The 14,650-nt window shown below is 41.4% G+C and overlaps 1 protein-coding gene across 1 annotated transcript in view; it reads left to right on the top strand.

The window, feature by feature from the left end:
• Positions 1 to 7,657, top strand: part of LOC134621204 (uncharacterized) — a 55,316-nt gene extending 47,659 nt beyond the window's left edge. Inside the window, exons 10-12 of the mRNA XM_065469971.1 lie at positions 2,074 to 2,397; positions 6,591 to 6,920; positions 7,060 to 7,657. Coding sequence (XP_065326043.1) covers positions 2,074 to 2,397; positions 6,591 to 6,920; positions 7,060 to 7,085 — 680 coding nt within the window. The 3' untranslated portion in view covers positions 7,086 to 7,657. The remainder of the gene's footprint in view (positions 1 to 2,073; positions 2,398 to 6,590; positions 6,921 to 7,059) is intronic.
• The last annotated feature ends 6,993 nt before the right edge of the window (positions 7,658 to 14,650 follow it).

The following is a 14,650-nucleotide window of genomic DNA, read 5'->3' as shown; positions in this document are numbered from 1 at the left end:
GTTTTGAGCTATTTATGCCATTGTCACTAAAAAGGATCATCATTACTATGATGAACCTTGAAGGAAAAAAAAGTCCATGGTGACGTGGAAATATTTTGATGAGGAATACCTGGATGCTTTCATTGGTGTTCTTCTTGCTGGAGTGTACAGATCCTGCAATGAGGCCACTGATAGTCTATGGCCAGATCGACAGGCAGAAATATTTTCTGGGCAACAATGTCACATCAGACATTTCAAATGATATCAAGAGTCCTCGGATTTGACAGCAGAGGGACCAGAGCGAGATCTGACAAGCTTGCTCTCATCAGGGATGTCTGAGAGAGATCGGTGCAGCTTCTTCCGCTGATCTTCATCCCAGGGCCAGAGGTGAAAGTGGATGAATGTCTTGTCCCTTTTCGAGGAAAATACCCCTTCTGCCAATACATACCCAGTAAGCGAGGAAAATACGGCATAAAAATCTATGCCTGGAACATATATATATATATATATATGTATATATATATATATATATATATTTGATTTTTTGAACAATTTATTTGTGAATTACTGTGTCAAATAAGTATTTGATCACTTGATTATTAGCCAGATTTCTGACCCTCAAAGACCTGTTATTTTGCTTTTAAATAGTCCAGCTACACTCTGCTCATGATTCTAAATTAGTAGCACCTGTTTGAGGTCGTTAGCTGTCATAAAGACACCTGTGCACCCCATAAACAGCCAAAGTCTAAGTAGCAACATGGGCACAAAACCACAGAGCTGTCAAAAGACACAAGAGAGAAAAATGTAGACCTTCACAAAGCTGGAAAGGGCTACTGGGCAATTGCCAAGCAGCTTGGTGAAAAAAGAACAACTGTTGGAGCAAATGACAGAAAATGGAAGAGGGTAATGATGACTGTCAATGTCCCTTGGACTGGGGCCCCACGGAAAAGATCTCTCCTCGTGGGGTATCACTGATGCTAAGAATGGTGAAGAATCAGCCCAGAACTACACGGGAGGAACTGGTCAATGCCATGAAGAGAGCTGGGGCCATCGTTTCCAAGGCTACTATCAGTAATACACTGAGACGTCATGGTTTAAAATCTTGCATCACACAGAAGGTTCCCCTGCTTAAGTCAGCCCATGTCCAGGCCTGTCTGAAGTTAGCCAAAGACCATCTGGATGATCCAGAGGAGTCATGGGAGGAAGTCCTGTGGTCAGATGAGACCAAAGTAGAACTTTTTGGTCTTAACTCCATTCGCCATGTTTGGAGGAAGAATGATGAGTATCATCCCAATAATACCATACCTAGAGTGAAGCATGGGGCTGGAAGCATCATGCTCTGGGGTTGTTTTTCTGCACAGGGGACAGGACGACTGCACTGTATTAAGGAGAGGATGAACGGGCCATGTATTGTGACATATTGGGCAAAACCCCCCTTCCATCAGTCGGAGCATTAAAGATGGGTCATGGCTGGGTCTTCCAACATAACAATGACCGAAAGCACACAGCCAGGAAAACCAACGAGTGGCTCCATAAGAAACCTATCAAGGTTCTGGAGTGGCCTAGCCAGTCTCCAGACCTAAATCCAATAGAAAATCTTTGGAGGGAGCTGAAACTCCGTGTTGCTCGGCGACAGCCCCGACACCTGACAGATCTAGAGGAGATCTGTATGGAGGAGTGGGCCAAAATCCCTCCTGCAGTGTGTGCAAACCTGGTGAAGAACTACAGGAACCATTTGACCTCTGTAATTGTTAACAAAGGCTTCTGTACCAAATATAAAAATCTTTTGACTTAAGTGATCAAATACTTATTTGACACAGTAATTACCAATTTTTTTTTTCAAAAATCATACAATGTGATTTCTGGATTTTTCTTTCACAGTGGAAATGCACATATGCTGAAAATTGTACACACACACACATATATGAGAAACAAATTGGATGATAGCTTATTGTTTTTAGTGTATTTTATAGCTGATTTAATAGACAGGTCAAAACCGACCCGTTAACATAAGAGATGATAACAGAAAGCTAACACAAGAGGAAGGTTAAAAAATCATCCTGGTCTTCTGACAGAAACTCCTCTTTCTCTCAGTCCCCCAGGTGGAGGTGGCTCCAGGGGTGGAGTCTGTCCAGCTGCCCTTCACCACAATTCACCTGCCTAAAGACACCAAAGTGGAGTGGATGGACAAAGACAACAGAAAGGTCCATGTGTATGAGAACGGCTCTGACCAGCCTGAAGAACAGCACCAGGGTTACAGAGGACGAACTAAAATGCAGAGAAACCTGCTGAAAACTGGAGAACTAAGTCTGACTCTGAAATACCCCACAGACTGGGACACAAAGACCTACAGCTGCTCTGTTTACAGCAGGTGGAAGATGATTCGGATGAAGACTCAAGTGGAGCTGAAAGTCAGAGGTCAGTGCTGTAGATATGAGTCAGAACCAGCTGTCTATTGCTGTTTTCCATATAAAATAACCAGAAGTTTTCCTTCAGGAGCTAAAAAGTTAAAATTTTCCTTCAGCCACGTTGGTTTTTTCCACTGTAATGAAATATTTAAAAACATAATTCAAATAATTTCACAAAGATAGGTGTTCTCACTCATCACTTTAAAGAAACATCTTAAATATCTACACCATTGTCTGAGCTGGAGCTCTTACATACAACTTGCGGACGGTCTATCCTTTAAGCTCGGGTCCTCTACCAGAGGTCTGGGAGCTTGAGGGTAATGTGCAGTATCATGGCTGTTCGTAGGACTGTGCTCGTCTGCACAGAGATCTCAGATGTTGTTCCCGGGATCTGCTGGAGCCACTCGCCTAGCTTGGGAGTCACCGCACCTAGTGCTCCGATTACCACTGGGACCACCGTTACCTTCACCCGTCACATCTTCTCTGAGCTCTTGGTATTTCTCAAGCTTCTCCTGTTGCTTTTTCCTGATGTTGCTGTCATTTGAAACCACTACATCTATCACTACGGCCGTCTTCTTCTGTTTGTCTACCAACACTGTCCGGTTGGTTAGCCACCATCATTTTGTCCGTCTGTATCTGGAAGTCCCACAGGATCTCAGCTTGGTGATTCTCCACCACATGAGGGGGCGTCTCCTATTTTGACCTCAGGACTTCCAGGCCGTATTCGGCATAGATGTTTCTGTATACCATGTCAGCCACTTGGTTATATACATACATATACATACACAGTCGAGCCTAGGGCAGTGTTGCCAACTTAGCAACTTTGTCGCTATATTTAGCGAGTTTTCAGACCCCCTAGCGACTTTTTTTCTTTAAAAAGTCGCTAAAAAAAGACGTGAAAGCGCGTATCGCTTTTACTCTCAACAAGCAGCGGGTGCTGTAACACAGTCAGTTCTTCTTTTACTCTTTTACTCTTATGCTGTTTTGTGGATCACAAGGTTTAAAACTACTTATAAACACACACACACAAAGTAACTCCACCAGAGTACCTATTTCGGGTCACTTTTGCCGGTCCAAGCCCGGGTAAAGGAGCAGGGTTGGAATTGTGACATTAAAAAAAACAATAATTGCTAAAAGAAATTTAATTTGTAGTTCTAAATAAACTCTAAATGCATTTAGGACGTTTTTTACTCACTTTGTCTCTTCCACGATGTTATTTCTCTCTCCAACAACATAGGTTACAATTATATTAGCATGACCAATTATGCAAATTAGGTGATGACGTAATTTAGCGACTTCTAGCGACTTTTAGGACAACCAATAGCGATTTTCCTTACTGAGGAGTTGGCAACACTGGCCTAGGGCTGTGCGTATTTATTATACGGCGTGCTGCGGGGAAAAGCCTGTTCTAACGTTTGAGGCTAAGGTTTATTTCTTAGCACCTGACGGCTCTTTTTTGCTTCTCATACGTAAACTCACATACTCTCATACCCATACTCTTTCACGTGATTCTTGTGGAGGTGGTAGAAGAGGTTTGTCGTTTTTGACTCTGATGTGGGGACCGGTTTGCGACACAATTTGCATAGTACAGTTTTCTGGTCCATGTCAGGCTTTTCATAACCAAAACATATCTATGCTACAGAGTAGGGCTGCCACAAACAACTATTTTGATAGTCGACTAGTCACCGATTATTTTTGCGATTAATCGACTAATCAGATCATGCATCCACTGGATGTAAAACGTACAGCTTATTGCACCAGCATGCATCTGCTCTAATATAACTATCATTAGCTTACAGCTTTAAGTGTTTAAGGTATGTGCTAACTAAAAATAAAGACAAGATGATAGTTTATTTAATTTAATGAAATGTGCAGATTGTCTCAGTGGAGTTTAATAAACTCCTTGCTATCTAAAATATAACGGGACACCGCAGTATGTTCTCGAGCATCTCACACTTCTGATAGTCAGTTATCTGCTTAAAGTTTATTCAGCTGTGTAAAAACTATAATTTAAACTCAGCCAAATCGATTTACTCAGGAACAAATAAAATACTAAAAAAAGGCCAAACAATAACATTTTTAAGTTATCTAAGTGACTCATATATCATGTTTAACCTGAGTAGCGAAAGACGGCGGTGGGTTTGAAAACGATTTGCCCGGAGTCCGGTGTTCTCAACGGTTCTAGTGGGTAACAGATGTCTCCGAAAACGTCGGAGCGCTTTTGAAAATATGTGGTGTCTTCATAAACTGAGCAGATATTTGAGGTTTACACAGCTACATTCCCGCCTAAAAATATGTTAAACGTTTATTTTGTGACCCAAAAAGAATAATAAGAGTAATATTAAAACTAACTAGCTGCCGCCATTGTTGGAAACTGAGCTGGGCTGCGCTATGAATTCTGGGACACAGCTTCTTCTTCTTCGGGGTTTAACAGCAGCTGGCATCCTTGTACATGCAGTGCTGCCATCTTCTGTTTCAGTCCGTTATTACACTCGTAAAAAAAAAAAGATTTGCAAGTACAAGTGTTGCATTTTGAGGAGAAATTTATTTTGAGTGAAGAAAAGCTAAATTTGAGTGAATAAAATTTATTGCTATGTGCAAAAAATGTATTTCAGTGTTTGCTATTATCCATACACACACAATAGCAGCTCCTCTCGCTCAGGTTTTGCGTTTGCTCTTGCTCAGATCTCTGCGGACCTGCTCGCAATGTGTTGCTTGAGCTCTCAAAATCTCTGCCCCTGCGCGTTCAACTCCTTCTGTACACCGTTATATTTGTGCCACAAAACTTGGATGCAAACATTCTCATTGGCTGTTATCTGCTCGATTTATCAAGACATCAAATATTTGCAAAAGTGCTCTAATGTTTTCGGAGATGCCTGTTACCCACCAGCTGACCGGCTGGTCAAGGCGCGGAACCCACGCCACATCATTTGCAAACCCCCACAATCTTTCACTACTCGGGTTAAACATGATATATAAGTCACTTAGATAAATTCTAAATGTTATTGTTTGGTTTATTTCAGGGTTTTTTTCCTGAGTAAATTGGTTTGGCTGAGATTAAAGTTCAGCGTCATAACTGGACCATTTTATTTAATACTGAAGTCTTGGAGAGCAGTCAGTCTATTTTGAATTTCACCTGTCATATTCCCTGATGTAAAATGTTCTGTTCTTATTTAAACAGCTGACTCTGAATTAAATCTAACATTAAAAAAAAAATTAATTAAATTCAGGAGGAAATATTTTCACCCGGAACAAAATCAGCATGTTAATATGTGGAGATCCTGAAGGCTGCTCCAACAATCCTCAGATTATATGTTAAATATTTGTTCAATTATCTTCCAAACCCCAGCTGTCTTTTGTCAGTTTTCAGTATCTACTAAAATAAAAATAAAAGCACTCTAACAGCTCACCTATTCGTTATTATTATTATTTTATTATATGGCCAGTCTTCCCAGAATGGAGTAGCTAGCGAGCTGATTGGAGACCAAAACAGCCGATATGGATAATAGCAAACACTGAAATACATTTTTTGCATGCAGCAATGCACTTGTACTCGCAAATTTTTTTAGTCGAGCCTCTCAAGTTTAATACAATAACTACAAAAATAATGGCTAGTTTATCACAAACTAACTCAAATGTTTGGCATCAGTTTTGCTTGATTTGAAGAAGGTGGGGGGGTGAAACTTTACTCAGGTGCTGAGGGTTCACAATAGGTCAACCTGTTGGTTCCACTGTGCTTAATGTGGGCAATCGACATGTAAAATATTTGTACTGCTGCTCACTCCTGCCACTTACAGGGTTACATTTCTATTTTCTCTTTTATGCCTTGGAACTATAATTACAGTTAGTGCTTAAGATTTATTTTTATATATATGTACTTTACTTTTTTTTTAACTTATAATGTTATACTGTATTTCACTGTAAGAGACTTGTTTTCTGATCGTCAAACACATTTCATTGCAATGTTGACCCTGTGTTAACTTCCGTATCACAAATAAACTAAACAGAAACACTCAGCCCACACTACTGCACCACAGTGTGGGGCTCAGATGTGCTCTACATTTCACACCAGTATTGCAGCCCACAGTGGACTGAGTGAATCACAGTGCCTTCCCATGTGTGTATAGGGCATGATTCCTGGGCTATAAGAATGATGGCGAATGTTTCCATCCAAGCTCATGTTGTGCGTTGTTGTCCTCTCAGTCCATGAGGTGGAGGCGAATCCAGGGGTGGAGTCTGTCCAGCTGCCCTTCAACACCACACTTCACCTGCCTGAAGACGCTAAAGTGGAGTGGAAGGAGAACAGATACAACAGGAAGGTCCACGTGTATGAGAACGGCTCTGACAAACCTGCAGAACAGCACCAGGGTTACAGAGACCGAACGAAGATGAATGAAGACCTGCTGAAAACTGGAGACCTCAGTCTGACCCTGAAACAGCCCACAGACTGGGACACAAAGACCTACACCTGCACCGTCTACAGCAGGGAGGGAAACATCCTGATGAAGAAAGAAGTGCTGCTCACTGTCAGAGGTCAGTGCTGTAGATACAGGTCAAAGGTCAGAGGTCAGACTCATAATGGTGGTTCAGTCTCAGTGGGCTCCATCCAATAATGTTACAGTGTTAGCATGTCTGATGTTTGTGGCTGTTTTGGTTTTTATTTGATTTCCAGCCAAATGTAAAAGCTTCAGCAGATGAACTGTAGGAGCAAAGTTCATGTGTGAGACTTCATCTGAAAGGTAACATCTTCTAGTTTCTGAACATGTGTTTGTTTAGCATGTGGCTAAAACACAGGCTAAGCTAAGTCAGTTCAAATCTCAGTAAAAACCTTCTTTGGTCCTCATCTATAATCAGTCATATCTGAGTCACAATAACTAGAAGATGATTTCTAGCAGAGCTGTGAAAATCTCCACATCCTTTCTCCATGTTATCATCCAAAGCTGTGTGAAGTTTCAGAGCTCTGCAGCTAACAGAGACTTTCAGTTTGCTGCTCTCTTCCTCTGACAGCTCCATTCTTAGGGAGCGTTAGTTCTCTGTTTCACTTTATTCCACTTATTCAGTCTGATGTTCTCTGATCTGTTTCTCTTGTTTAGTGTCTTAAATGCTGCCAGTGCCTCTCTTTGCTTTAACCAACCTTTCTCTTTATTTCTGAGCTTTTTAAGGACTTTAACTGATGCATCAACCTTTGAAAATGGAAAGAAATCAGTCAGATTCATGGCTGCATCAAAGTGTCACATGTAGTTCTCCCACATCAGCTGGATTATATCTATAGCAGCAAACAGACTAGCCGTGGACATTTTCTGTGGCTGGATTATTTCATATGTGTTCATCGCTAAGCCAGTTCATTTATTTGCAAACAAGTACCCTGTACTTCCTGGGCTGTGGGCCGTATCATGGAGTCTTAATCTGGCTGAACTTTCATGTATTTTATAGGAAAGATGCAAATTGTCTGTGAATCATTTTCAGTATCGTAGCAGCCGAAGTCATTACTGAGTAAGTTCTGCTTCAGTCATTTTCTGCATAATGGAAGTTTCACTGTTCAGCTGTCTTTACATGTTACCTATAAAATGAATATGATAGGTTTGCAGCTTGAACCTATTCGCTGGAACGTTGAAGGCAATGTAATTACACAGCAAGCAAGACACGAGTAGGCAACATTCTTTATGTTTCACGTGCACGGGAGAGAACTGGACAGGCGCCGTTCCTTCGCTTGACCCCAGTTGCTCTCTCCGCTCTCCCGTAACACTGCTCTTTTATTGTGGTTACATGAATATGCATAGGTTCATTAACATATGACATAGGTATACATGTGAACAAAGAATACCTTGTGTGTGGGGGTCAAACTGTGACCCCAGGAAGACTCCCCAGAGCCGTCCATCTAAACAAAAGGCACTTAGCCTAAAACAGACATAGATACGTTTATCCTACCATAAAGCAATAAGACAAGGTATGACCTCTCCCATGCTCCTAACATGTGGGTGTGAAAGTCAGAGAGCTCTGGAATGCACACAAAGCTTGCAGACTATTAAGGATCAAACCTCCTATCACTACACAATTGATTATAAAACTCTAAGAATATATAAGTAGATATTTCTAAGCATAAATGACAATCACAATACAAATCTAACAGAATACAGTGATAAACACTTTTCTCCATTTCTTATTGGAAATGATACTTTGATCCGTACGATCAAACTGTGGAGAGCACAGCATCATGTGAGCTTATAAACATGGAGACGAGCTGAGCTGTGTTCATTCAACTTAAACTTAAAAAAGAAGAACATGAAACAATCCATAACTCTTCAAACATGAGCTTCAACAATCCATCAGCATCCAAAACAACACTTACACTCAGAACAAGTTTCTTTTCTGTTCACTTTGTAAAATGTCTTTTACTTTGTGAGCAAGAGTCCAAAAACTTCCTCAGACTGTCAGCAGATTTTCACAGAGTCGTCCCAACTAGTAGAAAAGCACCAAAGCTTTCAGCTTCTCCAGTGATCTCCACCTGTACAGACACACATGGAGGTTTCCAGCACTCATTAATACATTTGGCCCTCTGACTATTAGGACAAATAATTCATTTAGGTTTGATGAACGTCGGCCTAAATCCACCTCCCACCACCAGGAACTGAATAAGCAGTTATAGATGTAAATACATCTGTTTCATTATCATCTGGAGACCCAAAAAGTCGAATGTACAGAGCTAAAATCATGTGTTTGATTTTTGGCTTTTACAAACAAGCCATTACTACCACACTTACTGGCCACTTCATTAGGTCCACCTTGTTAGTAATGGGCTGGAGCCCTTTTTCCTTCAGAGCTGCTTCATTCTTTGTAGTATAGTTTTAACAAGGAGACATTTTCACCATGTTAACATGATAGTGTTACACAGTTACTGCACACGTGTCATCTCCACATCCATGATGCAAATATCCACTTCCACCACAGCCACAGCTGCTCTATTGGATCCAGACTTGGTGGATTTGAATCCAGTGAAGTGATTTTCATGTTTGAAGAACTGCTTTGAGATGATGTCAGATTTGCTTCTCCTGCTAGAAACATCCACACCAACCAGGTATTTCCACACAGAGAGCTGCTGCTCACTGGACAGCTTCTCTTCTTTGGACCATTGTCAGTAAAGCCTGGAGGAGGCTGTGGTCAAATCCCAGCACATCAGAACAACCGAGCCCTGTTCACAGTCATTTAAATGAGCTTTCTTACAAGGATCCATGTGCAAGTGACATGAAACTGCAACAGTTTTACAAGCTGTGTCACAAAATGAATGTCACAGAGCAAACTTAGATATAACACTATAAGTCTTTCCTCTTTGTTTCCTTAGTGCAGCTTTAATGATCTCTGGTTACTGTGGGCCCATTAAAAAGTGTGGACGTGTCATTTCCACAGAATATTTCACAGACAGTAAGATAGAAGCATAACTTCATAAATATAGTGTTTTAAATGCACATGCTGCAGCTCACAGTGATGCTGCTGTGTGACAGGGTTGTGTTGTTCACACTGTCATACTTGGTTGTCTTGGCGACAGACTTTCTGGTATCTTTTCATAATAACTTGTACCTGTGGGTCACATGATCAGGGCTCGTCACTAAAAGAAGAAAGAAACATTCAATTCAATCTGTTTACTCAGTTTGATTCTTTTAGTACTTTAGTTTCTTTCACTAATCTGATGCTGCGACTACAGACAGAATCATTTTGTCCTCTTTAATGGTTTTGTAGATTCCCAGTAGCTCCACAGAAAGGCTGCTTTTAGTGCTCCACATAATATGAAGCCAGTAAGCTGCTGTGTGGATAGTATATGGTTCAGACTGGGACTGTGATTAGATAGGACGGCAGAGTGCTTTCATTAAAATGACATCATCTGAGTGGGAAATACTAAAGTGACTCAGATTTGTAACAGGAAGTGTGGACTGTGATGTCATCAGACAGACAGAAACAGTCATTCAGTAATAAAGTGATTTAATATTCAACAACAGAAAAATAACATCAAACATGTTTGTTTCATTCAATGTTACAGCTTCAGCTCATTAAGGCTAAAGTTCACTTTTTAAACTGTAAACTTAATAATACCAAACTGAAAGTAATATTTAGAATAAACACATGTTTGTATATAAAGTGAAGCCAGCAGGAGAAGCTGAACACATCCACAGCTGTGAGGGACACTGGTGCTGTGACTGATTAAATACATCAAACACATCTGTGGACTCAATCTGTCAATATTATTTGTCATATTTGAAACAGCTTAAAAACAGTGCTGTGTTAAAGCTGTGCTGTGATGTCTGATTATATTTAAGGTCCAATCATGTACTTGTGTATTTGTAACTAAGCAACAACGTGGGCGGAGCTTCAGCTCTGAACTATCAGGAAACATTTTAGAGCATCAGCTGATAAAAACACTGTGAGACAGGAAGGATTTGAAGTCTTCTGCGCTCTTTATTCTTGCTTGTGCAGAGTTTGTGGGTTGCAAAGCGACCGTCAACAACAACTGCTTCCTCTGCTGACAGGAAATGACATCATCCCACCTGAGGCTTTGATTACAACAATAAAAGAACTAAACTGCTGAGTAGAGAAAAGATGGGTTTACTAAAACAGAGTATCAGATGTCAGGTCAGTTAATGTCTTCATTTAATCCAGTAACAAAGCAAAGGTTCCAGATTTGAGCTTTTTGAAGTCCTGTTATTAAGTCTGTTCATCATTTTCATTTCATTTGATAACTTCTACCAATAACAACCAATTATTTTCAAGCTGAGAGATTTAGTGTGAAAAACAGAAGCAGGAAATGATGCTGTGCAGTATATTTGTGGAAAACAATGAAGAGGCTAAAATCAAAATCACACACAGGTAAAAATAAACACAACATTTGTGTGTAAATATACGAGGTGGAACATTTATTTGATGCTTTAGCTGCTACTTGTGATACTAAATGTTTGCAGTTGTGCTTCATGGTTACTGAACGTAACACAAACACTGCTGATTGTTGGTTTGTGTGTTATTTGTGTTGTATTCAGGTGACTATAGAAAGACTAATAACACAAATATTATGGATGAACACATTTCCTGGGCTGTTTCAGGTTTTCCATACAAACACTTGATGTTTGGTAGTTGCAGGTTCAACATGGTGCATGGATATATCCAGCGTCCCTCTTCTGCACGTTTCCATCAGTCTCAGCCTTCCTCTCTATCTTTGTCCTGTAGACTCCTCAGCCTGAGCTGTCCCTGTCACCCACTCATTTCCATCCTTTCTATTCTGCTCACTTGTTCAAATCTTCTGCCACCTCCAGGTCGCCTCCTGTCTTTGTGTCATGTCTCCATCATCACAGCCTCACTAGGCTGGAAAGCTTCATATTGACTTTAGCTGCTGTCCTCCTGTCACAGATCACACCTGATACATGTGTGCACCCACTCCATCCTGCCTGTACTGTCACTTCACCTCTGTTGGACTTTGCTGATTTGTATGGAGGACTTCATGTATTTAAACTGATCTACCATCACCACCTCGACTCCTTCATCTTCACTGTCGTATCTGCAGCTTCTTCACACACATGTATTCTGTCTTTCCTTCCTCTTCTCTTCAGAGCATACCTCCACCTCTCCAGGCTCTCCTCCACCCACCTGCTTCCTGCTCTCACTACAGATCACAATGTCCTCAGCAAACAGAGCTGCTGAGACTCCTGCCTGAGCTCATCTGCCAGCCTGTCCATCAGCGCTGCTAACAAGAAGGGGCTTAGAGTGGATTTCTGATGTAATCCCAGCCCCAGCAGGAACCCATCTTTCCCTGCTACTGCAAACCTTCCCACTGTCTCTCTGTCCTCATACATGTCCTGCACCAACCATTGTTTGCATGCACACAGAAACAGTGCAGCTCCTCCTGACCTTCTCTGTACATCTGAAGTGCTTGTTCTTGTCATGAAGCCATCCTGCTGCTCACACGTCACTCTTCCACCTTCTCAACACACTCTTTACATGTCAGTACATTTACACCTCTATCTGTCATCACACTAACCTGCTGTAAATCCTTTCAGCTGGAGCTTCTTTGTAGACACTTCCCTACATTGCAGCCTGATTACAATGCAGACAGTCGGCTACAGTGTGGCTGGATTTCCTTTCTTAGCGTCCTTTGCTATAAAATACCAGGATGTTAGGCTGAGGCTGAGTCGCTCCATAATATGAGCCGCGGCCCGGAAAGTACAAAGATGGAATATTGTTTGTTGTTCTGGAAATTTCCCATGAAATAACCCAGCACTTAAAATGACTGACGCTGTACTTAAATGTACTTACAGTGTAATTATTTTATTCTTTCTGTACAAACCTACTTGTTACACAAACTTACAGGTAACTACAGGCTACTTGTGTCTTATTTGCAGGTGGTGTTATAAAGTGTTACTGAAACAGCTGCTGACCAAAGTGATGCACATTTAAATGAGTCAAAGTCCTGAAATAATTCAACAAATTAAAACCAAAACATAAAATGAGAAACCATGAGTGAAACAAACAGTATGGTGGTGCTGATCATTGTTGCCTCACAGCAACAAGTTCCTGAGGTCATTTCCACCACCTGAGTGGGGCCTTTCCCCCGACACTCCTCTCTGTGTGCTGTGAGTGTCTCTCTGTGTTAGCTGGGATAAGGAGAAGAGGAAGAGGATGGAGGGTGTTGAAGGTCTCTAATGTTGCGTTTTGTTCCACAGTTTAGGAGCAGCTGCAAAGCCCTGATCTCCTCTGTGTTTGAACCTGATCTGGAGACAGTGAGAACCAATAACTGAGGGCAAAATAAGGACACTGAAACTAAAAGCATCTACAGGGACGACTTTATGTTAAAAACACCAAACCATGAAGCACTGGTGCAGCTGACTCACACAGACTCTCCTCCACACTGTCCTCAGTTATAAAGTGCTTTACAAACCCAAACATTATGACTAACAGCTGGATTTTCCTGTTTCAGTGCAGCGAACTAACAATGAGCCAACAAGGCCTCACGTAACATCAGTCAGTGAGAGTTTCACTGTTTCAGCAGCTCTGTTCACTCACACTTATTAATATTAATGCTCATTACAAATGTTACAGCAGCTGATCCACAAATCTTTGTCTGTGTTAATAAAGTTGGATCAGTTCAAATAGTTTGTTGCTCTGCACTTGAAAGCAGCAGTTTTTCTAATGCACCACCTTCATGTTTCCTTCATATTTGAATCCCCCTGTAGATACTGACAGGTAACCATGTCACACAGAGCTCAAGCCTTTGAATCCAGCTGTGATTGTTGATTTTCTATTGAATGGACTTTTTCAAATCCAGCTGTAGGCCTGTGTTTGTGAGCTCATTAACAGCTGTTTATTTAGAGATACGTGGTCCTCACAGGACAGCCACTACAAACATATGATTTTATAGAATATGATGCATTACTGCAGATTCAACACAATAGAAAGGATTTGAAATGAGCTCAGCCTTAAACATGTGCAGCAGTAATATTGATCCATAGACACTGATGGGAACATTTTTCTGCACAATAAGTACTTTGACTTTTCAGACTTTATGTCCAATTTGCCAGTACTGCAGTTTTGTGTGTAGTGAGGTGTTTTCATGGTGTTTTATTGGTGCTTTTACTAAAGGAAGGCTTCTATCAAATTCTTCCAGATGTTGTCAAACTGAGCTGTGTGATGAAGTGAGTGTGACAGAAACACTCAGACTGTGTTTCTCTGCTTCATCAAGTCAAATCTGGTCCTCAGAGACTGAATAAAGTCCTGTCCCACTAACAGCAGCTCCAACAGTCTGTTCACTGCTTTCTTCCTGTCAGTCTTCATCTTTCTGCTGCGTCTCCTCTTCACACTGACCACTTTCTATCTAACAGTGAGCTCCCAGTGAAGCAGCAGCATTCAGCCTGTTAGAGTCAACACAAATGTCTCCATCCAAGCTCATGTTGTGCTTTGTTGTCCTCTCAGTCCCCCAGGTGGAGGTGGATTCAGGGGTGGAGTCTGTCCAGCTGCCCTTCAACACCACACTTCACCTGCCTGAAGACGCTAAATTTGAGTGGAGGAACAATTACAACACAAAGGTCCACGTGTATGAGAACGGCTCTGACCAGCCTGAAGAACAGCACCAGGTTTACAGAGACCGAACGAAGATGAATGAAGACCTGCTGAAAACTGGAGACCTCAGTCTGACCCTGAAATACCCCACAGATGGAGACAGCCACACCTACACCTGCACCGTCTACAGCAGGGAGGGAATCATCCTGCTGAAGAAACAAGTGGAGCTG

This window comes from Pelmatolapia mariae, linkage group LG3_W (genome assembly GCF_036321145.2).
Source record: "Pelmatolapia mariae isolate MD_Pm_ZW linkage group LG3_W, Pm_UMD_F_2, whole genome shotgun sequence".
NCBI classification, from domain to species: Eukaryota; Metazoa; Chordata; class Actinopteri; order Cichliformes; family Cichlidae; genus Pelmatolapia; species Pelmatolapia mariae.
This window is presented reverse-complemented; position numbering and strand designations above follow the sequence as displayed.